This window comes from Temnothorax americanus, unplaced genomic scaffold (assembly GCF_048541705.1).
Source record: "Temnothorax americanus isolate GAGA-0224 unplaced genomic scaffold, ASM4854170v1 Scaffold137, whole genome shotgun sequence".
Lineage (NCBI taxonomy): Eukaryota > Metazoa > Arthropoda > Insecta > Hymenoptera > Formicidae > Temnothorax > Temnothorax americanus.
In genome coordinates, this window is record NW_027509272.1 from 1 (window position 1) to 23,573 (window position 23,573).

At 37.5% G+C, this 23,573-nt stretch overlaps 3 protein-coding genes and 1 long non-coding RNA gene across 8 annotated transcripts in view; 2 read left to right on the forward strand and 2 right to left on the reverse strand.

Moving 5' to 3' along the window:
* Positions 1-7,876: 7,876 nt before the first annotated feature.
* Positions 7,877-23,573, forward strand: part of LOC143894346 (synaptosomal-associated protein 25-like) — a 51,417-nt gene continuing 35,720 nt past the window's right edge. The window contains exons 1-2 of one of the 5 annotated variants that reach the window (XR_013256081.1): positions 7,877-8,206; positions 22,971-23,088. Coding sequence is in view for 2 of the 5 variants with exons in the window: in XM_077400540.1 (XP_077256666.1) it covers positions 22,997-23,088 (92 nt within the window). In the remaining 3 variants the exon portion in view is untranslated. The remainder of the gene's footprint in view (positions 8,207-22,970; positions 23,089-23,573) is intronic. The other 4 variants (XR_013256080.1, XR_013256079.1, XM_077400540.1 and 1 more) reach the window with 4 other exon arrangements.
* Positions 9,379-12,181, reverse strand: LOC143894345 (uncharacterized). Its single transcript, XM_077400539.1, has 7 exons — positions 11,734-12,181; positions 11,549-11,636; positions 11,265-11,462; positions 10,588-10,799; positions 10,339-10,501; positions 10,101-10,259; positions 9,379-9,986 (listed from the first exon to the last, which is right to left on the reverse strand). Exons 3-6 carry the CDS (start codon positions 11,449-11,451, stop codon positions 10,123-10,125), a joined length of 699 nt encoding a protein of 232 aa, XP_077256665.1. The 5' UTR covers positions 11,452-11,462; positions 11,549-11,636; positions 11,734-12,181; the 3' UTR covers positions 9,379-9,986; positions 10,101-10,122.
* On the forward strand, positions 12,288-15,905 carry LOC143894350 (uncharacterized). The gene is made up of 9 exons (XM_077400546.1): positions 12,288-12,687; positions 13,172-13,251; positions 13,416-13,626; positions 13,779-13,984; positions 14,097-14,348; positions 14,486-14,549; positions 14,654-14,810; positions 15,218-15,377; positions 15,560-15,905. The coding sequence occupies exons 4-9, from the start codon at positions 13,780-13,782 to the stop codon at positions 15,736-15,738; spliced, it is 1,017 nt and encodes a 338-aa protein (XP_077256672.1). The 5' UTR covers positions 12,288-12,687; positions 13,172-13,251; positions 13,416-13,626; position 13,779; the 3' UTR covers positions 15,739-15,905.
* LOC143894349 (uncharacterized) lies at positions 15,602-22,984 on the reverse strand. The gene is made up of 5 exons (XR_013256082.1): positions 17,798-22,984; positions 17,189-17,313; positions 16,581-17,108; positions 16,455-16,494; positions 15,602-15,740 (listed from the first exon to the last, which is right to left on the reverse strand). It is a non-coding gene; the product is annotated as an uncharacterized LOC143894349 (long non-coding RNA).

The following is a 23,573-nucleotide window of genomic DNA, read 5'->3' on the forward strand; positions in this document are numbered from 1 at the left end:
AAAATGAGAGCTTTGAAATGAATTGTCGGTAATTTGGACGGCTTTAGCATCCCCTTAACTGTCAAAATTTCCATCGAAATAACAGCTTTTTAGGGAAACAATCTTTCATGGTATTCTGTTTTGTTAAACGGAAGAATTTACTATATCTGTCAAGATATAATTTTTCAATTAATTTCAGATTATGTATACATCTACATGTATACAATACATATATAGACTGAGAGCTGGCTACATAAAAATGCAAGGTATAAGGTACATGAAATATTTATAGCTAGAGAGGTTTTTTTTTTTTTTTTATTGAAATATAAGAAATATGACCATGGGAGGAGCCCATATGGTCTGTTTACATGGGTTGAATCACAGATTAAGTGTTGGGTACTTATCTTAAGGTCGTATCACACGCACACCTCAATAGAGGTGCTCCAATCCTAATCTACATTTATTTAAAGCTACAGGTCTATTCAAAATAGCTATCTCGAGAGGGAGTGTCGTTATGACACCCACGCGGCCGCGCGCAAAGCCCTACAAGTATTAGGAGGAAGATCCTCCTTGAAACCTAACCTAAAACTTATAAATTTTATAATTCGACACGCCATTCGAATCTTTATGTGAGAAAATTAAGAATCGCACAACAAATAAATAAATAAATATGAAATTTTCTATCGTGTTGCACTTTAAAATTAAAATTAAAATTAAAATTAAAATTTAAGACTTAAGCTTACAATTCTCGTAAAATTACGCCCAGATAACAGTGGTAATCAGTTGAGCGTTAACTAATTTAAACAAACAAAATAAAATTGTCTTAAAGATAAGACAGAGCACACCTCGATTGCATCTATTCGTACAAATCCTTCAATCATCTTTAGGTATAATTATCTGTTAAATTCTAATAAGAGAGTCCTTAATCATATAAAGATCGGCAATGAACATATAAACTTTTCCAAAATGAATGCCACTCTCGGTGAGGGGAGCTGAAGTAAAAACTCCAACGAGTAGGGGCCATAACCGAATAGTCCAGATAAAGCCTTTATCAGGGTTTCACGCTGATCATCATATTTAAAGCAAGTCCAGAAAACGTGTTCTGGAGTCTCCAACTCTCCACAGTATGGACAGTCCGGGGAATCCACCATGAGGAATCTAAACAAACTATCATGCAGGGACGAGTGTCCACATCTCAAGCGGTTAATAGAAGTAAATGCCCTTCTCTTAATGATAAATTCATCAAACCATGCCTTTTTAAAGTCAACGTTATTCTGATCATAGAAGAATGAGAAGAACCTAGACCCTCTGAAGATCCTTTCCTCAAAACACCATTCTATTGATTCTTTGTTAATTTCATTTTTCCATAAGCGCTTTAACTCTTTATGAGGAATTTCTTTGAAATCTCCATTTGGGCCATTATAGGCTGCCTTGGCGGCCCCATCTGCAAGTTCATTCCCCCTAATGCCCACATGCGATGGGATCCAAACAAGATTAATATTCCAGTTCCTTTTTACAAATTTAACCAAAAGGTTTCTTATTTCTAAGATCAAGAAAGAGATCTGGGAAGACTTAAAGCAAGAAGAGATAGCCAGTAAGTTAGATAGTGAGTCCGAGAAAATAAAAGCCTCAGACCATTCATGTTCCTCACAGATCTGAAGGGCTTTTAGAATAGCCATTGATTCCACCGTAAAGGAGGAAAGGAAACCAAAGGAGGATGCGCTGAATAATACCTCACCGGACTGCGAAACGACCGAAAAACCAGAGGAATTTACCTCCCTCATGTTAGTAGATCCATCCGTGAAAATAGCTTGATTAGAGAGCAAGACCTGACCAAAAATCTCATTAAATTTAGCCATGGGAACAGAATCCTTTTTTAATTAAATCACCAGAGACCCTGTCTACCTCTATGTGGGCGAACAGAGCTTCAAAGTTCTCAGGATAGCAAATCGGATGTTTCCTCTGAGGGATATATTCCATATATTCTTTAAAAGAGGAAAGAGCCTCCAAGAAGGGGTCACTCATGCGTTTACCGTGCTCGATCAGTCTGCTGTTGCTTAAGTGTATTAATCTTTCCTTCAGGGGATGTGATACACTGGACCAAACTCTAAAGAGAAAACCCAATGCCAGATATTTGAATCTAAAATAAAGGGAGGGTTCACGAAGTTCTGCAAGCATAACATTAAGGGGAGTTGAACATCTGTAACCCATAACCAATCTAATTGCTCTCATCTGAATTTTGTCCACCTTCGTAGACAGGTCCCTGGAGACAGAACCCATAAGGAAACCTGCATATTCAAGTCTAGAACGGATTAACGCCCTATAAACCTTCCTAAGGACGTATGGGTCAGAGCCCCACCACTTCCTACCTAAACATTTAAGAGTTCTGATTGAGTTTGCACATCTCTTTTCTAGCTTCAGCATATGAAACTTCCAATTTAAATTTTTATGAAAGGAGACTCCTAGAAAAAGTACCACATCAGATGGGTGAATTAAAGTACCAGAAACGTTCAAAGGGGTGCTCATTTTCATTCTAGTCTTATTAAAGATACAAAACTGTGTCTCTAATGGAGATAATACCAACCCAATTTCTTTTAATTTCTTCTCAATATATTTAATGGCCTGTTCTAAATTCTTTATTTCAATAGCCAGCGACGGGGAGGTTGAGTAAAGACAAATATCATCTGCGTACTGAAGCATATGCACATCTCCGTGACTCATATTATCTATTTCAGTAACATATATTGTGTACAGTATCGGGCTCATTACACTACCCTGCGGAAGACCCCGATAAGCGAACCTCCTTTCATCCAACTCATGAAAGCTACATGAAACCCTTCTAAAAGAGATCAGATTATAAATAAATGTTTTGCTCTGTGGGGGGAGACCCAGAGTAGCCAACTTATCAATGAGAATATCTGGGAGGACGGAGTCATAAGCTGACTTCACATCTAAAAACGCAGCTGGAGTAGCCCTTTTCTCTTCAAATCCTATCAAAATGTCCGTGTATAAAATTGTTAAGTTGTCAACAGCTTCTCTGTTGACAGCTTCTCTGTCTTCTAAACCCATATTGCGAATCCGGGATAAGTTTATTCATTTCCAACCACCAAAGAAGTCTATTCGTCACTAATCTTTCCATGACTTTACATAAACACGATGAGAGTGATATAGGTCGAAATTTAACATTGGTTCCTTGTTTTGGAATAAAGAAAACCAAGTAATCTCTCCATTCCTCCGGAAAACTGCCCTCCTTGTAAAGGAGATTGTAAATTTTTAAAAGAAAAGCCTTGCCCAACGGGGAAAATTTCTTAATAATTCTATAATCGATTCCATCCAGTCCAGGCCTGGAACCTAAATTTACCGATTCCAAAGCCCAATCAAGTTCCTCAGGCAAAAAGGGCAAGTCCAGGAAAGGATCCGTTCCCGGAGAACTCAAGGATTCGTCTGGTCGAGGAGTGGGAGCCCACGGGGGGAAGAGTTCTTCAATTTGATTACGGACATTGTCGATTTTCTCTGCAGGAATTGCTCTACCTGTCTCCGTCCTATTCCATCTCGAGTCAAACTTCTTCATGGTGTCCCAAACCATTTTGGGGTTCGTATCTCTTTTGAGGGATTCTGCGAAACCCCTAAAAGCCTCAAGTTTAATCCTCCTTAACCCTTTCCTTGTTACCTCACACTGATATCTATAGGCCTCATAATCTACAGCTCTACCCGTTTCCATAAAAATCTGTAATTTTAACTTTCTTTCCGCTATCCATGCATCGCATTCCTCGTTCCACCAAATACACGGAGGACGAGGAGGAGAGGGAGGGGGGCTCCGAGGATTCCCCGGGGTAGCCTCCCCCACTGCCCCCTCCACAATTGCCAAGAACGAAGAATACAAGACCGAGGGGCTAAGCAGATCCGACGACATCAAGATTCTAAGATCTTTGTCCATAATAAAGCTAAACTGATTCCAATCTGTGTGTTTATTGTATAATTTGGTTCGCTTACGTGGAAAAGAGGAGGGGCCTCTGTTCATTGATGACGTAATCAAAACCGGATAATGATCCGATCCCCAGGCGTCATCTAAAGTCTGACATCTCAGTCTAGGAGCAATGGAAGCATGACAGAACGCCAAATCAATGGTTGAAGGGACGCACGAAGCGTTGCCCAAGAAGGACGGGGCACCGTCACTTACTAGGACGAGTTCAGTATCCTCAATCGCAGACGACAGTGGCCTACCCGATTGACAGAGGAACGAAGACCCCCACACCGGGCTGTGAGAGTTGAAATCACCTACGAACATACATCTACTACGACCATTATTGTTATCAAATTGAGTGAAAAATCTTACCCACTCGTTTTCAGAAATTTGACCACTCTGAGGGGGTCTATAGCAAGATATAATAATAAGATTAAAATCGGACAAAAAAACTTCAATTGCACATGCTTCTATTCTACCTGCGCAATCCTCCAGCACAGAAATCTCTCTGTATTTAAGGGCATGACTAACCAAAATAGCCACCCCTCCGCCTCTACCTATAACCCTATCCCGTCTTATCGTATCGAACCCTCTCAACATGAAATTAAATTGTGGTTTAAGCCATGTTTCCGAAATTGCTGCGCAATCGAATAATGTACTCTGCCTTTCCAATTCTTGAAAACGCTGTAACAAGGAATGTGCATTCCAATGTATCAACCTAAATTTATCCATTTCGAAATATGGAATGAGAAAAAACCAGAAAGAGTAAATTAAGAAAAAGTAAAAAAAAATGTAAAAGAAGAAGATTTACCTATTCAGTAAAAATATAAAAATAAAGAAGTTTTTAAAATTAAGAAAAAAATGCAAAGCTCTAAGGCAAAGCAAACTGGTTAAGCTACTAAGCTATTAAAGATTCTGTAGTTATAATAATACCAGAGAGCGTTAACGCGTAAAAATGTAAAAAGAATAAAAAAAAAAAAACTTTTGACAAAACTCTATTCTTTTATGTTCTCCTCGTGGAGCTTCATGGTTCTCTCTAATCTAGTCACCAGTTGGTCCAGTTGCTTCATGGTAGACGCCTTTTCCATTATTTCCAAGAGTTTGGATGAGATCTCCGGAGCCATCTTCCCAAGGCTAGCAGCAAATGTTCTTCCTCTCGAACTGGATTGTAGACTTGTCGAAAAGTTAGACGCAGACGTGCCACCCCTCGGCGGAAGAAGAGGGAAGTTTCTTGAAGAAAACGCTGGCGGACGCCGATCCTCATATAACGGGCAATTTTTATTTTCCCTTTTCTGAACTAAGGCCCTTGCCTCCATAAAGGGAAGATTATCAACGGCCATAACTTTTGCAATCTCGAGATTCTTTATATATTTAAGGCATTTTCTATCACTAGTAGCGTGTTCTTCCTCGTAGTTGATACATTTCTTTGGTTCGGAGCAAGGTTTCTCCTTGGAGCTAACATGGTTCTCACTGCCACATTGCAGACATCTGGGATTCCTTTCGCAAAATTTAGATAGATGACCACCAAATAGGCCGCAGTTGAAACAGAGTCGTACCGACCTTTGAAACGGTGATGTATGAGCAATTGTTTTATAGATCTTTACATGGTCCGGTAATTCTTCACCCAATTTCTGGACACAGACCGCCTCCGAGTCCGACCAAATACCAGTGGTGCGATCCCTCCTCTTCAGCCTGAAGAGGTCCGAGATTAGGATATCCTGATTCTCTTCCTCGATTACAGTCTTTAGCTCAGTCAAGGATATGTCGAGAGGAATACTTCTTATAACAAATTGACGAGTTAATTTGTATTTCGGAATGTATGTTATAAATCCTTCATCCTTAATGAACTTGTTCCTCAAAGCCATATTAGCCGCGGCCTTTGACGGAAATGTAACCCTCCACGTGTTGAATGAAGAAGGCGCAACGCTATCATATTTTACGTTCGCTGACCTGAGTTTTTTAGCCATTGTAATCATTGAGAAACGTTTCCTGGGTTGATCCTTAGTCGAAGGGATGCGGAACAAAACTATAAAGGGGGCTTTTGTGTAAGCTCCATATAAAGTAGTCGACTCAGTTGACCCGGACTTGCTGTCCTGATTCTTAATTGGTGGGATAACCTCTCTTTTCGTATTTGACTTACTCGTAGTCGTCGGGGCTTGTTTACCTGATTTCTTCGCGGTGGAAGACATAGTACTCAAGACGACTTGTCTCTTCTTGCTGCTCTTATTATTCACCATGGATCCTGCAGCCTCCTCCTCTTCAGTGGAAGAGGGAAGGGGACGCTTTCTTGATTCATCTTCAAACTCCATATTATCCGTCATTTCACCCTGATAATTCTTTGGTTGCGATAAAAAAGCTTGAAAATCTTCTCTAGCATCTTCAAAAGTAGGCGAAACGAGGGACGGGGGGTTGCCCCCAGCCGACATGTCGGCCGAAAGAGGTTAACGCCCCTCTCGTCAAGAAATATTCCTCACACGCAATGGACCGAACAGTAGCCCCACACAAAAAGACTCCCGGCAGACAGCGGACGCGCCTGTGCTCACACAGGGCGCACAAAAATGACTCAACTATCCGCAAATTATAATCACTCACAATTTTAGGCGGGAGATAACTCGCCACCGTGCGCACGCCACGATGGCGAAACCGGAAGTCCGCTAGAGAGGTTCCATTAGCACTCCCAAACACTGAGTGACCAGTCTACCTGCGCACTTAGGCTGAAATCCCATGGTGCGGAATGCAAGTGCGGAATAGAGAATGCGTCATAGACACAGCCAATCAGAGCTATGCCGCAGTGATATGATTTTTCCTGCATGCGTTCGTGGCGCAGTTGCGTTAAAGATTTGCGTCATAGAGCCATAACCTTAGAGTTCTCATTCATTAAAACTTTAATAGACTCTTCAACCATCATTATTTTGGTTTCCGTATTCACACACAACAGTTTTAGCCAAAAACGTCAACAATACTGTATAGCGTGTATGATTGAGACCAACAGTACTGTGCCGAGGTTGTATCACGCATTCCGCATTCCGCAAGTCTTTGACCGTACTGTTCACATGGTGCAGAAAAATGATCAAAAATGCGTCAATGCAGTTCAAAAATTTAAAAATATTGTTTTTAACTTTTTTATATTCAATATAAAATTTTATTTAATGTTATATTAATAATTATTATTGCTATTACAAAGATTATTTTTTATAAAAACGTTTGAATTATTTTAATAAAATGTTTATTATATCAATTATTTTCATTCCGGATGCGTCATTGCTCGTCTATGACGCACCATGTGCACAGGGCGGGAGACATTTGCAGAATGCGTTGACGCGGCATAGCTCTGATTGGCTGTGTCTATGACGCATTCTCTATTCCGCACTTCCATTCCGCACCATGGGATTTCAGCCTTAGGAAGATTAAAGGCTGATTTATAGAGGCCGTAACCGTTGATTTAAGCCGTAATCTTTAAGAAATTGACCAATTACAGTCGAATGTGAGAAGAACAATCGACCGTGATTGGTCAATTTCTTAAAAATTTCGGCTTAAATCAACAGTTACGGCCTCTATAAATCAGCCTTAAAGGATGTATTAATACCTATACCTTCCCAGCCAAAAGTACAGTAATCTGAGAAATCCAATATACATATATCGGTTGTATGCATACTTTAACGGCTTACTACTATTTAATATCATAACAAGGACATTAATGTTACTGATTTAAGTGATTTTAACAAGTTTTTATGATTATTAACAGCGTATTTGTAAATATTCTTAATAGAGGCTCAAAACTTTTGCCTGGGAATCTTCCCTGAATCTAACTGCTAGAAATAAAAATCATACACATGTATAATGTGGATAAAGACAGAAAGTAACGGTTAAATATGATCAAAAATATCACGCAATAGTATAAAATATTATTCTAAAATAAAAATAATACGCTAAATACGAGAATAAAAAATATAAATATCGAGCAAATAACACAAGAAGACGTGGAAACACCGCTCGATTTTAACTGTTGGCTGCACTGAACGCCCGACTGCTATCACATGAAGCTCAAGACGTCGTTGTAGACGATCCACTTTCCCTTGTGATTTTCCATTTCGGATCTCTGAGACATCGCTACTCGACTTTAACTTCACCCAGTCGCGTCCCATTTCGTCACCCATCCATTGCGGGGTTAACAGCCCTTAAATCGGCGTTGGCCGCGATTTCTTCAAACGAATCGTGTCGCGATAATTGCTGCACTATATATTCACGTAAAGAACCTTAAAAGTAAGTAACCTTAAAAAAAAGAATAAATATCGTGTTTTTAAATATACTTGTACTTTTTAAATAATTTGTTTGCGTGTCAAAATAGTAGACAGTAGACACCCATACAGCACACGATATCCTGAGTATCATCCCATTTTGATACTGATCATACTACGATCATCCGTATCAGCCTAGGGTCATCCTGAGAATATCGCTTTTCAGGATATCCGCGTACGTATATGCACAGGATTGACGCAGGATATAAAACTAATACGTACGTGTTTATTCGTGCTCGTATATTCTCAGGATTGACTCAGGAAGTGCTACTGATACGTATACCCAGGTAGCAAAATGATATCTAAAAGATATCTAAAAGTTAACCGAAAAAGGACTAGGATGACTTTTTAGTTGGCTAAAAAGATTCCTCTTTGACAACAAAATTGTGTCTCATGATTACTTAAACGGTACGTAATGGATATCCGTACGCTAACTGTCGATGTCCATATGCTAACTGTTTAGGCAACTTATAGCGTTTACCAAATTAGCAACATATGGTCAACCTGTATCAGTTGCCAATAGGTCAACGTAAAGTTACCGAATTGCTATACCAAAATGCTGTACAGAAATGACTGTCATTCAACAGATGTCTTATAGATGTCCAAAAGATTAACGAAATGGCATCTAAACGGCACTAATAAATGATGTCCAAAAGATATCTTATTTATGGTATATATAGGACAGGGACAGGTGAACAATAAATGATAAAAGTTTATTGTTATCTGAAATCTGGATGTACACAATATAAAGTTAATTGTATTATCTAAAATTATGAGTACACAGTTAACAATCAACTAGTATATTTTATAACATAAAGTTGATATAATTATAATTAATATAATATATATTATATCAACTTTATATTATATTATAAAATATACCAGTTGATTGTAACCTGTGTACTAAATAATTTTAGAAAATACAATTAACTTTACATTGTGTACATCCATATTTCAGATAACAATAAACTTTTATCATATAGTATATAATACAATTAATATAAATCCATATTTCACACTATTATTTATATATATATTATATATATATATATATATATATATATATATATTTGGAACTTGATAAATATTACTTATTAAACATCCTTACATCTAGAAGCTTAATATTATTTCGCGTGGTAAATTATCGTATCGCATTTTATTCAACTAATGAGCAACATGGACATTTAGAGTAAACTTATCGCTATGAGCAGTGTTACGTGATGTGGGCGCTAACATTCGTATAACTGGACGGGCTACGGAGTAAAATGTCATTATCTCAGGCCAAATTAAGCCGCCTTCAATTCTACGACAATAATCGGACTCTTCTTAAAGTATTAATTCACTCTATTAATAAACAGAATTTGTGATGCCGTTAATCGTCAGTGACAATCATTAATAGAATCTATTAATATCTATTAATCATTAATATTATTAATATCTATCAATGTATTAATTAATTATAATTTATTTATTATTAATCACTAATCAATGTATCGTCATTAATACGCCAACAATATAATCTTAATAATAATTTATTATTATTAATAAAATCTGCGATAAACATAAATTTATATTAATTATATAACTCATTAGAAAATCTGACAATTTTTACGAATGTTAGCTCGCGTTATTATTATATTCGTGAAATAAACGATTAATTCTTAGCTAATTGGACACTATCGTGCTGACGAAGTTACGACAAAGTTACAAGTATCAAATCGCCGTGTAGTGTGAACGAGTTGTACCTATGGCAGAGATAAAGCTTGTTTATTAGCAAAGATTTGAAGCATACTTCCATTTATCGACTTTTCGTTGATGTAACAACGAGCAAAGATGAATTCGAATATATATATATCTACCAAATACAATGCTGAATCCATATCACTGATGTTGAAGATTTTGACGTTCACGACGTTTATTTTCTGCTTTTTTTCGATCGCCCCCACGGCGAAGCCACTCGGCAATTCGGTCTTCGACAGTTTTGATTTTTGTCCCTTCAAATGTGTTACGTACAACATCTGAAAAAGTAGACTATGAGACGTGGTAACTTTTTTACGGCGAAGAACTTAACAAAAGTGTTATATGCCATGTACATACCAATTATGACATATGGAAACGTGAACTTGGAGATTTTTGGTTTGTTCTCAGCTCCAAGGGTCCAAACGACTTGTTGAGTCAAATCATCCGTCATAACTACTTCCATTGCATATTTCACTGCTTTTTGAACTGATTTTCCGCCGATGTCTTGAATTTTTTTCATCTAGAAAATATCAACAATTTAAGAAACTTAATTAAATATTGACGAAAGGATGTATCAGCACAGTTTCACAATACTCGTATACGTACAAATTGATCTCGCATTTGTCCATTGTCTTTGAGATCACGATCGAATCTTTGTAATTCGTTAATATCAGTGAATGGCATCTGGGGGAGAAGTGCATAATGATGACGATCTATACGCTCCACTGGGTTATCATTTCTTCGCCCTACTTCTAGCAACTCATTTAGTTTTTGTAGAATGCAATTCTCAAAATCCTTTCGTTCCTGTCTACAACCATCTGAAAAATAATATATCGATATTAATGTTAATTTGGAGAATCACAGAAATTTCCGTGTCAAAATTACGCTGCAGCAATACATTATACTTTCTTAACTGTTCCTTCAGTGCCCTCTCTAAGCCATAATGAACATAAGTGCCTCCAGCGAGAGCCTGTATATATCAGTTCTGTTTGGCGTGTCACATAATGTCCTAGCATCAGACGGAAGCCCAGGTTGACCAAAGTTCTTTAACCCTCTCAAAAGATCGTTCACAACGGATTGAGGTATTTTGTTTTGGATTGCCCAATGAGCAAGAAAATCTTGAAGATTAGTTATACTAGTGGGACGAGTGATAGTCGATTGAGCCTGATTCTCTAACTGGATATCTGTATTAGTCAGTGTCGGTCTTTCATTAATTAGCAAATTGAGATCTTCTGCGTCATCAAAGCGTTCAAAGAAATCATCAATTTGATGACAAACGTCACCAGGAATATTAGAAGCACGAGCTGTTGGCGGTGAGCATGAGGGAGGACGAGTAGGACTAGACGCAGCATTATTTGCTGCATTTGCCAGGTAAGCGAGATCTGCTTGCACAAGGGCGCGGATTCGTCGCTTTTGCTGTTGTTGTGAGAGCTTAAGGAACGGTTTCATCCGTCTCAACGGAGGTCCCATAATGGCATAATCTATAATTTATCGCAATTAACCCTTCAACTTCAACTATTAAATATAATAAAACACGGAATAGATAAGTATTACTGTATATACTCACAACTTTTTCCAGATGTAGAGAAAAATATTATAAAAATAGTGTACGTCCCTTTACTTTATTTATTACTGCGTGTATAACTCGGTATAACCTGAAAAGTACACGTGTATTTTATATAGTCACGCTTTATGATATATGCATGTATATATATACTAAAAATATAAAAAAAAGCGAAAGTATATACTTACACGTTATTAATTACACACTTTTTATCAATTTGTCTCTTTCGTGATGGAATAAAATATCGCATATACGTACGCGCGGCGCAATAAAATCTCGACTTATTCTAGATATTTCCATAATCAAGAAGACGTCGTAAAAATGATAACTTTCCTACATCGTTTTAATGACGTCAATAATGCCACTACAACATGATATCTAACTGGTAACATCTTTTGGACTACAACAGAAGGCAGAAACAGCGCTACCGATAGATACCTTTTGGACAACTTTTATGAAGATACTTTTGGATAACATTAAATTGATGATATTTCGATGCCTTAAAACAGTCATCTATCGGATAAAGTAAAATGGTGACTTTAGGATAACAGGTTTTCCTCTCCATTAAGATATCATAAAAAAGACATCATTCGGATAACAGTAAACGAGATATCGATTTAAAGGCATCCATTGGTCATCTTATGGTAAAATCATAAAGGCAACCTTAAAACGACAACTTATAGATACCTTTTTGAAATTAATGCTACCTGGGTATGCACAGGATTGATACGCTTTTATCCACGCATCTTAATTACGAAATAAACAATTAGATATATATGTTTTATTATCTTTATTGTAAGATTACGATATTATCTTTATTAATATATAAAATAATTAATAATTAATGTAATAAAATACAATTAAAAAATTTATTAATACAATTAATTATTAATTTAATTATTAATAATAAATTAATAATTAATAATTTATTATTTTATCTTTTTAAAATAATGTTACTTGATCGCGTTTACAATAATCTCAGCGCCATCTGCTATGTTTTTTGTTTCGGTTTCTTCTTGCTTGGCCATTGTTGGTTATGCTGCTGACTTTTGATCTATGATCCGCTATTCCTGCATAGAGCAGTGTGTTTGCGTACCGGTAGCAACAGTGTGTTTGTGAAATCCAGTGTGAAAAGTTTCGTGGTACGTATAATATACATTTCAGTAATTAGACAATTGGAATTGTAATATGAAATGCGTTCCGTGTCACGCATGATGCGCATAAGGCATATATCCGGCCTTATTATTGTTCACTGATTATTACGAGAATAAAAAATGCATTATGCGCATTATTCGTATGGCCATAACGTTCCTGCTGGGGAACGAGAGCCAATATTGATTGGATTGAATGAGCATTATTTGTGAGACAGAACGTAACCTATATGTCGGGTGCTCGGAAAATCACCGGTTTGCGTAAAGAGGCTTTACCGCATTTTCTATATAACTCGACAATTTTGGTTGTTCCGAAGATCATTGTCAGTACTAAAAATGTATAGTTTACGTTACGTATGTTATAGAATTTTAGTATTGGCAGCAAATTTTGGCCTTTATATTTTGGCAGTGAATGCAGCCTTTAATGTACATTATTAGTACGCATTAATTAATTTCTTATTTTGTTGGAGCACAGATTCCGTGACATCTGTCATTCGTCCAAAGACATTCTTTGGTGTTTAATCCCGGCCTTGTGACTCTTCAAATAGTCTCCAAGTAAGTATCCCGACATTGCAAATATTATACAAATATTTCACAGTTAAAAATTTCGTTTTTTAAATAACTGTAAAATATTTGTATTTAAAATATGATTTTCTGCATTTATGATATTTATGTGTTGATATTGACTCATTGTATAAGTACATATTATATTTTAACAGAAATGAATCGAAAGAGACCAATCTAAGTACAAGGGAATAACATTAAAAGCTGGGTCATTAGCGGATAATTGTTGTGGCTTAACATGTGGTGCCATTGTATCAGTACAAAATATTGCTTTTTGTACAGAACGAAATATTCCAATGATCATAGGTCACGAATTCTTAGATAAAGAAGATCTGTATAATATTCCTTGTCCTTCGTCGCTACTTGGTATTTATATCGTGTGCTCACAGTCCAATTTAAAATCGTGGCCATTACATAACATTATAAACAAATATGTAAAATTACCTTATGAAGATGAAAAATATGCAGTTTTTCCATTAATTCATATGGAAACATAAATTGTATGTTTATTGACACAGAATGACCGAAAAGACGTGTTATGCGGTCGTAGAGTTTATGGATGGTCTACAAGTTATCCCTACAAATTGGTTAAGTCAAGATCTACGAAGTGCCCTTTGGCCTAATTTCACAAATAACAAGAGTTATGATAAAGCAATCAAGCAGATGATAGATCCGGAATCAACGTGGGCGAGCCATTCTATAAAAAATATATTTGGGACATTTGGTAAGCGACGTTATATGTCTTTAGTGAATGTATTATTTTTGTATATGTTGCTATTCCTTAACAATATAGTTTAACAATACAATTTTATTTTAATTATATTATTTTGTTGCAGTTTCTTACGTAAGAGCAATGAAGAAGTTAAAAGAGGCCGAAGATACATCTGATTTGAACTCTGGCACCGAAAAAGAAAAATTCTTGAAAAAATCAAGAAAAGTTAGAGCCGCAAAACCTATTGATTCGAGTAACGACGAAGAAGAAGAATCTGATGACAGTTTTGTTTCGGAGCTCCCAACTTTTCCTAAAAAACGTTGTCACGAGATAACACAATGTATGTCGAAAAATAAAGTGGGCAGGCCACGAAAAGGTAAGAGAATTAATACATATCATTATAATTCACTGCTGTGTTTCTATTAAAAGTATTAATAGAAACACAGCTAGTGAATTGTAATAATACAGTGAAAAGAAATATTTCAATAACATAATTTTATATTTGTATTATAGACATTAACTACATTGGTGTTGAAGATAACGCCAATAAAGAGAACAACGATCAAAATGTTGCATCGTATGACATAACAAAAAAAAAATTCTCGTAACAATTATAACGCCAATAAAGAAAAAAGTGCATCAAAATATTGCATCGTATACAACGAAAAAGAAGATTTAAAAAAGCGTAAAGCTTATCGCAGATAAATTGTCAATTGATATTATTGACAAAAAACAGGAAAACATGGATACGACAAAAGATTTTCCATTGAAAAATCAAACCGAATTGGATACTTTAGAAGATAAGCTACAAAATGATGAAGGTTATCGAAATGAACTGGTAGGTCAACGTTCATATTACTGTAACAAATATATATTTATAAATATTTTTTTACTGAAAAATCTAAATCGATAACGGTCTCTTTATTTTAGAAGATCGTACACCCACGGTAATCGATTCTGTCCCTCAGACAATTTTCCAAACTGAAAAGTCGCTATTTTTTTACATACTTACAGTTCATGATTAACGTAACGAGCAATAAGCTCTAGTCGTTACTTTAATCATGAACTACAAGCATGTAGAAAGATAATGGTGACTTCTCAGTTTGGAAAATTGTCTGAGGGACAGAATCGATTACCGTGGATGTACACTAACAATAGCTGTTAGAAAATAATATTGTGGTATTACAGTTATATTTCTTATTTATATAATTACAACATATTAATGCAAATTGGAATTTATTTTAGATTAAACAATTGTGTCGCGCAAGGAGTGGCAATATGAGAACTTTTTGCATTCGATTAATGAGACGCATATTTTCAAATGAACTAGCTACAAAATATAGTTGGCTTGGAACCAAAAAAAAAGAAATTTTTTCAACTTTGCATATATGCAAAGTTATTATGAGTAAGTTCAATATTTAAAAGCAATCTTCATTGTTTTATTATTGTTAAATCTGTAACTTATGACTTATACAATATTTTTGTAATATTATAAATATGTATAACATTTGTTACAATACTATAACCATATTACTTTGAAATTGTCAAGAAATTTTACAGAAGTAATACAAATATCTTATTTTTTAGGTGTGATTCGAAAATCACATTCAGATGTTTCCGACGATCAAATTGCAGCGCCAATTAAAATATGGTTAGCTCATGCTCCTGAGCGTTTCAACAGACAAAAGATAAACAATAACCAAGAAGATAACCAAGAAGAGAACAGAGAAGAGAACCGAGAAGAAAATCAAGATGAAGAAAATTGATCCTGAAAGGAAAAAATACCAGATTTGTATCAGTGGGATCAGTGCATTACTGCAATAGCCGGACCAAAGATAATATATAGCAATAAAGGCTAATGAAATACATTTAAAGATAGAAATGTTTTTATATAACGTTCTTATATATAAAATAAATCTATTTGTTAATTGCATATTTAGAGTCCTTTAATCTAACCTTTAAATAAAATTTCATGGATACTTGAAATTTTATTGGGTTAGATTAGGTACACGTATTTTTGAATAAAATTACACATTCTCGTGAAATTTTATTGAAAGATATACAGGAGACAGAAATGCCTCATACGAAGTTGCACGCATATAGAAGCATATTTAGTGTGTGTTCCATCTCTTTTTGTAATGCTCGATATTATGCATTGTAAAAGAAGGCCGGAACACGCGTACCGAGTATACTCCAATTTTCTGTGCAACTTTGAGTGATAAGGCATTCCTCTTTCCCGCGTGTATGTACACGTACCTAACCTAATCCAACACATATGAGCACGCGCACGCAATGATGCGTAAATGTATGCGTGTATACATGAGCTACTGAGCCTTGACCGTTCCCATCCTCTGCGCATACTGCGAGATATCCTCAGGATTTACTATTGATCAAATCATGCGGGACATAGGAACTTGCCCAGCATTTCCCATAGTATATCGCAGTCGGGATCTCGTAAATCCCCAGGATATACGGAACTTACTGTTGCGATATCCTCAGTATAAGCTCAGGATGTCCCTGTGCTGTATGGGCATATAAAATATTCTTTATGTTATTGAGAATATTTGACAAATTATTCGAGTAAAGTGTACAAATAAATGTTATTTACTTGTACGGCATATCCTCTATCATATTTTCTTGATTTAACCAGACTGACTTCAAAGCAAAAAAACCTTTTGGGTAAACTCGGGTTAGATGGCCATACAGGAAAGATGGCCACCTATGTCCATTCGATGTTTCATGACGAGCTAGATTGAAAGAACATATAGGTTGGCCATCTTACCCGAGTTTACCCTATAGGGTTTAAGGCATGTAGTTTAAGGGTTAATATGCATGCTCGCGTGCGCATGAAAGGCACAATCGCACAACTGGTAATACTGACCCATCAGGGGCACATCTGCGCGCCACGTGGTGAGAGCTGTTGTTTGGTCCCCTCGTTCCCCGTTGATCAGAGAAATGGATGTCAGGCAGCACGTGGTTAACGACGGCCGAAAGATGATTTCTCGGCACCGTCGTCCACGTTCCCTCGTCCGATTTCTACCCTTTGCCGTCACTTTTGATGGTTCATGTACGCAATTTATTCGACGATAAGATGTGCCTGAGATTGACATGTAACATTTAAGCTGCACTAGTGCAGCTTAAATATAAAAAAATATAAATATTAATATAAATAAATATTTATATTAAATATTTAAATATTTAAATAATCTTACTAACCTCGCGCAACTGGCGTTGATCGATTAGCTCGATCCTCCTCCTTACGACGGCGACGAGGGGCGAATGGCGAGGCGCGGACAGGCGTGAGACCGCGCGAGCGGAAGCGTCCCGTTGAGATATATAGGCTGCAGTCCATTTAATGCTATAAATGCTTGGAATTCTCTTCTCTTTTCTTTCAGTGAAGAAAGAAGAAGACAAAGAACGCTTCGAAGCATTTGTAACATATCAAATGGATCGCAGCCATAATCGACCGGCCGGTCGCGCGCGGACACGCGAGATTTTTAAAATTCACACCGCCAGACGGATAGGCAGGCTCGATGAGGATAAGCCAGGAAGGCGTGGATGGCCCGTGAAGGCAGAAATGGGTACACGGGAACTATTATTTAAGCACTCGGATACAGAACACGCGGAGCACGCAAAATGTTACCGCGAGGACATTCGGATCACGAAGGACGACAAATGACAATCCAGCCGCTGCTGTCGAGCGTCGAGCGAGTCACGTTGGCGGGCGAACAATGAAAGCATGCGGGGTCGCTTAGGCGTGATTATCACACCGTGCATGCACGAACGCATCATGCTCGCTTCACGAAGTGATTTTGGCATACGTACCCGAATTTATACGTATTTGTAACGTTTTTGCCATTTTATCTGATATTTAAATATTATTTTTATATGTAGTGCGATCTTTTACGATCAATATTATAATTCATCATCAATTATATATTAATCGTAAAAGATCGCACTATGTCATCATGTGTGTGTACAATATGCCATCACGTGTGTGTAATCACTATCCCATCACGTGTGCGTAATCACTGTACCATCACACGTGTAATCACACGTGATGGCATAGTGCGACCTTTTATACGCGCACGTATGCCAAAATCACTTCGTGAAGCGAGCATGATGCGTTCGTGCATGCACGGTGTGCTAATCACGCCGTGAAGGTAATATGACCCCGCACGAATTGTTATCTGGGAAGACGCTGCGCTCAAGCCACATCGTGCAAACGCTACGCTAGAAACGAATATATCAATATAAGTATGTCGAATATAAAATTGGGAGACATATCGGAGGTGAATCGTGAAAACTTACATGTTAAGTGCGTCAAAAGAATAAGATAATGAATTTCTGAGAGTCGCAATGTAAAATCTAAAAATAAAGACTTACCCATTTTCTCCACCAGCTCCGTTCCGTGCCATATTCAAAGTCACAATGATACACGCATTATACACAATGACAAATTACAATAAGTGTGTTCCGAAAGTAAGGACGTATGACCAACAATCATAAACATATTCCAAAATACTACAAAAACAGATCAGACTCTATTACATGTTATACCGACTCAATAACTCGATCGTACATTGCGGACAAATTCTCCGTATTCTTCTGGAGGTTGACAGTGCATTTGTTCTTTTTAATGAAAAACATTTCAGAAATCTGTTTTTTTCTGAAATGTCTTTCCTTATGTAAAATTTTCGGATTCTGCCAATCAAAATCGTGGTTTTGTGTAAGACGATGTTTAGTTACAACCGAATGATTATCGACATGCTTTTTGACATCGCTCCGATGTTCCTTTATGCGTGTCTCTAAAATATCTCCCCGGAGGACATATGTAATAAGACACGCAAATAGTCTCTCTCCCTTTCTCTCTCTCTCTTTCTCTCTCACCCCTCTCTAAAATGCTATAAATTGAAAAGTATTACTTTTTTATCGACTAAAGTTCAATTCCGTCGTATACAATTTTTTAAGATTCACTCAATTATTTCCTAAAAAATTGGCAAAATTTTGTAACCGATTTCCAAAAAAATACCGCTTCCCAAAAAGATCCAATAATTTATTCCATTATTTTTTATAAACGTTTGCCGCGAATGCAACACGGGAAGGAAGAATTCTTCGTAAACAATTGCGAGCAGCTGCCCAGACAGCACACAATATCCTATGGATGTCCATGTTATGTCCAGAATGCCTATTACTACGTTTACGCGAGCGTTACTTCTGTAGTAACTTACGATATTCACCCGTTTACGCGGAGTAAATTATCGTAAGTTACTACAAAATCCCGTTTACGCGAAAGAAAATCCCGTTTACGCAAAGGAATTATCATAAGTTACTACAGAAGTAACGCTCGCGTAAACGTAGTATATATGCAAGTTTGTCTGGATAGACCTTAAAGATTGTTACTACGTTTACGCGAGCTTTACTTCTGTAGTAACTTACGATAATTCCTTCGCGTAAACGGGATTTTGTAGTAACTTGCGATAATTTACTCCGCGTAAACAAGTGATATATCGTAAGTTACTACAGGGCTGCGTTCCAAAATGCATTTTAGTTAACTAAAATGCTATAGTGTACGTGACGTAAATTATAGATTTTAGTTACCCAGATACTACGTTTACGCAAGCTTTACTTCTGTAGTAACTTACGATAATTCCTTTGCGTAAACGGGATTTTTCTTCGCGTAAACGGGATTTTGTAGTAACTTGCGATAATTTACTCCGCGTAAACGATTGATATATCGTAACTTACTACAGAAGTGAATCTCGCGTAAACGTAGTAAGAGTGAATTTTGGAACGCAACTAATACTACGTTTACGCGAGCGTTACTTCTGTAGTAACTTACGATATATCACTTGTTTACGCGGAGTAAATTATCGTAAGTTACTACAAAATCCCGTTTACGCGAAGGAATTATCATAAGTTACTACAGAAGTAACGCTCGCGTAAACGTAGTACCAGAAGTAACGCTCGCGTAAACGTAGTATGTGAGCCGTGAACTACAAATAACTATTCCCAAATTTTAGCCAAATTAATTAACGAATCTCATTAAACTTATGCTCGTTTTCATCAGTAAGATTAGCCGCAACCCGGTACAAAGCCAGATTTTCCACTTTGGGGGCTCTTAAAAATTTATATAATAAATAAAATACGGAGTTAAAGTGCAGTTTAAAGTACACTTATACTACGTTTACGCGAGCGTTACTTTTGGGTAAATCTGAAGAATAGTGGCCTCCTCACCGATTTCGCTCAACTTGGATCGACGCGTTTTTGCACGAAACGAATGAATCTGGCAGAAATAGTGTCGCTCTGCCCCGCGAAGCGTGATATCAACGGTTAAAGTTGACAGGAATCAGGTTATGATTCCTGTCATACCGACGAGATATAGCGACTACGACCATGCCCTGCGGCCACACGCGCATGCTCAGTGGTCGCACGCGCATATAAAACTGCGCCAATTTTAAATGAATCAATCGTGCAGAATAATTATGTGTGGGAAGCACACACACACACACACACACACACGGGGGGTGCGAGGGAGGGGGCTTTCGGCCTCCTCTCTTCCGCACCCACCTCGCCGCTAGGCAGCGTGGACCTCGCTTTACAAGATAAAGTACATGTTAAGTTGTAAAGCGAAATTATAAAGTACATGCATGGGGGGGGGGTGCAGGGGAGAAAAGCCTTCCTGTTCACGTGCGCTCACGCATGTAAGCCCCCTTGCACCCCTCCATGCATGTGCTTTATAATTTCGCTTTGCAACTTAGAATGTACTTTAAGTTGTAAAGCGAAGTCAACGCTGCCTACCTAGTCCAATCAAATTAGACAAAAAAAAGGCTTTTGCTCGGAAGTGAAGCGGTATCAATGAAACCTTTTTAGGGTTGTTGGGGGGATGTAGAAGAGCTTATTTCTGAGTTGTCGGGCTAATCGAACCGATGGGTTTTTAAGGCGGGGAGGGGGAATGAAAAATTTTGTTTTTTTGCAATAACTCGGCGAATTTTGACCGTACATGATTTACTAAAGCCTCATTTTGTAGCTCTTTTAAAGCCCTACAATTCATTTTCTGAAGACCCTAACTTAAAATCAATATTTGTCGAGTTCTAGCGAGTCTCGAGCGCACTCGACTCGACACGCGCCGTCGCATGGCCGATCGTCATCGCGGCGGCGCGCCGCGCGTTAAACGCGCGACTTCCAGAGGCTTCCCTGGGCTCAATTTTTAACGAATCTGAAGGACTGACCCCTCGTTTTGTAGGTCTTTTTAAGCCCTACAACTTTGTCAGTGGCGGCACATTTCTATCTATTAATGGAAACGAGATAAACGCAAAAAACCGCGACAAAATATATTTTTTCCCACTTTCACCGGCTAGAACTCGACAAATATTGATTTTAAGTTAGAGTCTTCAGGAAATGAATTGTAGGGCTTTAAAAGAGCTACAAAATGAAAGGTTAGTAAATCATGTACGATCAAAATTCGCCGAGTTATTGCAAAAAAACAAAATTTTTCATTCCCCCTCTCCCCCCTTAAAAACCCATCGGTCCGATTAACCCGACAACTCAGAAATAAGCTCTTCTACATCTCCCCAACAACCCTAAAAAGGTTTCATTGATACCGCTTCACTTCCGAGCAAAAGCCTTTTCTTTTGTTTAATTTGACTGGACTACGGGAAAAAAAAAGATTGATGTTGTAAATAATATATTACAAGAAGAAACATTTTGTCATCTTCTTTGATTTTATGACAATAAAAACTTCTCGCATGTTCTCTTTCTCATGTGTGTACAAAATATTCTTTGATTCAATAAAATATCGATTCTGTACGTTACTATATTTTCGACAGTAAATTTCACATGAAAGAATTACATGATTATTTTAATCTGTCCTTTCTTGTAATTGCCCACTTATGTATCTAGTAGATATATTGTTATCCGAACTTCCAAACGAATGACTCATTCGTCCACCATTGATCGAAGATAATAGATTCTAATTTAGACTAATATATCATCGACCTCCGCTCGATTGATCTCCCGTGTGCTAAAATACAAAATCGAATCGCTTGAATGAAGAAGGAAAAGGGCACTTGCGTTCTCGCGAATAAACGTCTAAAACTATAAAAAATCTAAGAGAACAATCGAACTTGGAAATGCTTATTGAATTTTCACGCAGGACACCTCCCAGAGACGCGAAATTCTCACTTCTCGTTTGAATTTTGTAATTCGGAATATATACGGAAACGTTGCCGCGGAAACGAGATGAAGGACGAGGATTAAGAAAAGGCGCCCTTTTTCTTCGCGTGAGGGTTCTAGCGAACCGTCGCTTATATCGCGAGGAGATTAAATTAGAAAGCGAAAGAGGATTGGGCAATGTACCTACACTTTCGTTTGTCCCTTTAGCCGATGACTGCTTGATTACATATTAGATCGTTTATGTTCGTAATAAAAATTTCCATAAGTTCTGAGCTGCTTGAAGCTGTACGTGTCAACAGCTTTAACTCTTAGCGGCCGCTTTCGTTTCGTAATCATCTTTACATTAAAATAAATATATTTTTATATCCATCTAATTATTTATTTTAATGGAAAGATATATAAATTAAATCCTGAAAATTAGTATTGCGATAAAAATTGATCGAAACAATGAAACTAAATTTAAAGAAAATGAATATATTAATCTAATAAGCAGATCGATAATTATGGAATTGACAAAAAATCGACGTTTATGTAAAATAAGCTTAAAATCGAAGCCTACACCGCGAAGAGCTAAAGTTTTTTCTTTTCTTATTTTACAGAAGCTTGATTATATCACGTAGAACACTCTTCGCCAATAGAGGGTGTGTCGCAGACACTCCTCCAAGTCGAATTTAGTTTAATTCGCTTTTTTGTAGAGCATTCGCTATGGCTTCTAATTAGAGATAACGATCTCTCTCGCGTGTGGTTGCCCTTTCCCTTTCAAGTCTCCGCGAGATAATCGTCTTATCATCAACTAACGTTACATTCCTGTAAAACAAAACAGAACAGCTGGACCGGATCGAGGAGGGCATGGACCAGATTAACGCCGACATGAAAGAGGCCGAAAAAAATCTTACCGGAATGGAGAAGTGCTGCGGCCTTTGCGTTCTTCCCTGTAACAAGTACGACACAACTATTTTAGCATTTTTTCTTCTTTTTGTGCTGTCGCTCTTCTTCCTTTAAAAAAAAAAATCGAAAAAAATTCTCTGCATACTTCATCGTCCCATTAAATTTACTATTATTATAATAAGCTACACGATTAGACCGCACACACACGTGTGCTAAGAGATAATTAAATTTAATGCGCCTCATCCATATTTAAGAGATTAACTTAAAAGATAAGTTGAATATAATTGAAGACATGTTGACCAATCACACACACACACACACACACACACACACACACACGCACGCACGCACGCACGCACGCACGCACGCACGCACGCACGCACGCACGCACGCACGCACGCACTCACGCACGCACTCACTCACGTACTCTCGCACGCACGCACGCACGCATGCACACACTCACGCACGCACACACGCACGCACGCACGCACGCACGCACGCACGCACGCACGCACGCACGCACGCACGCACGCACGCA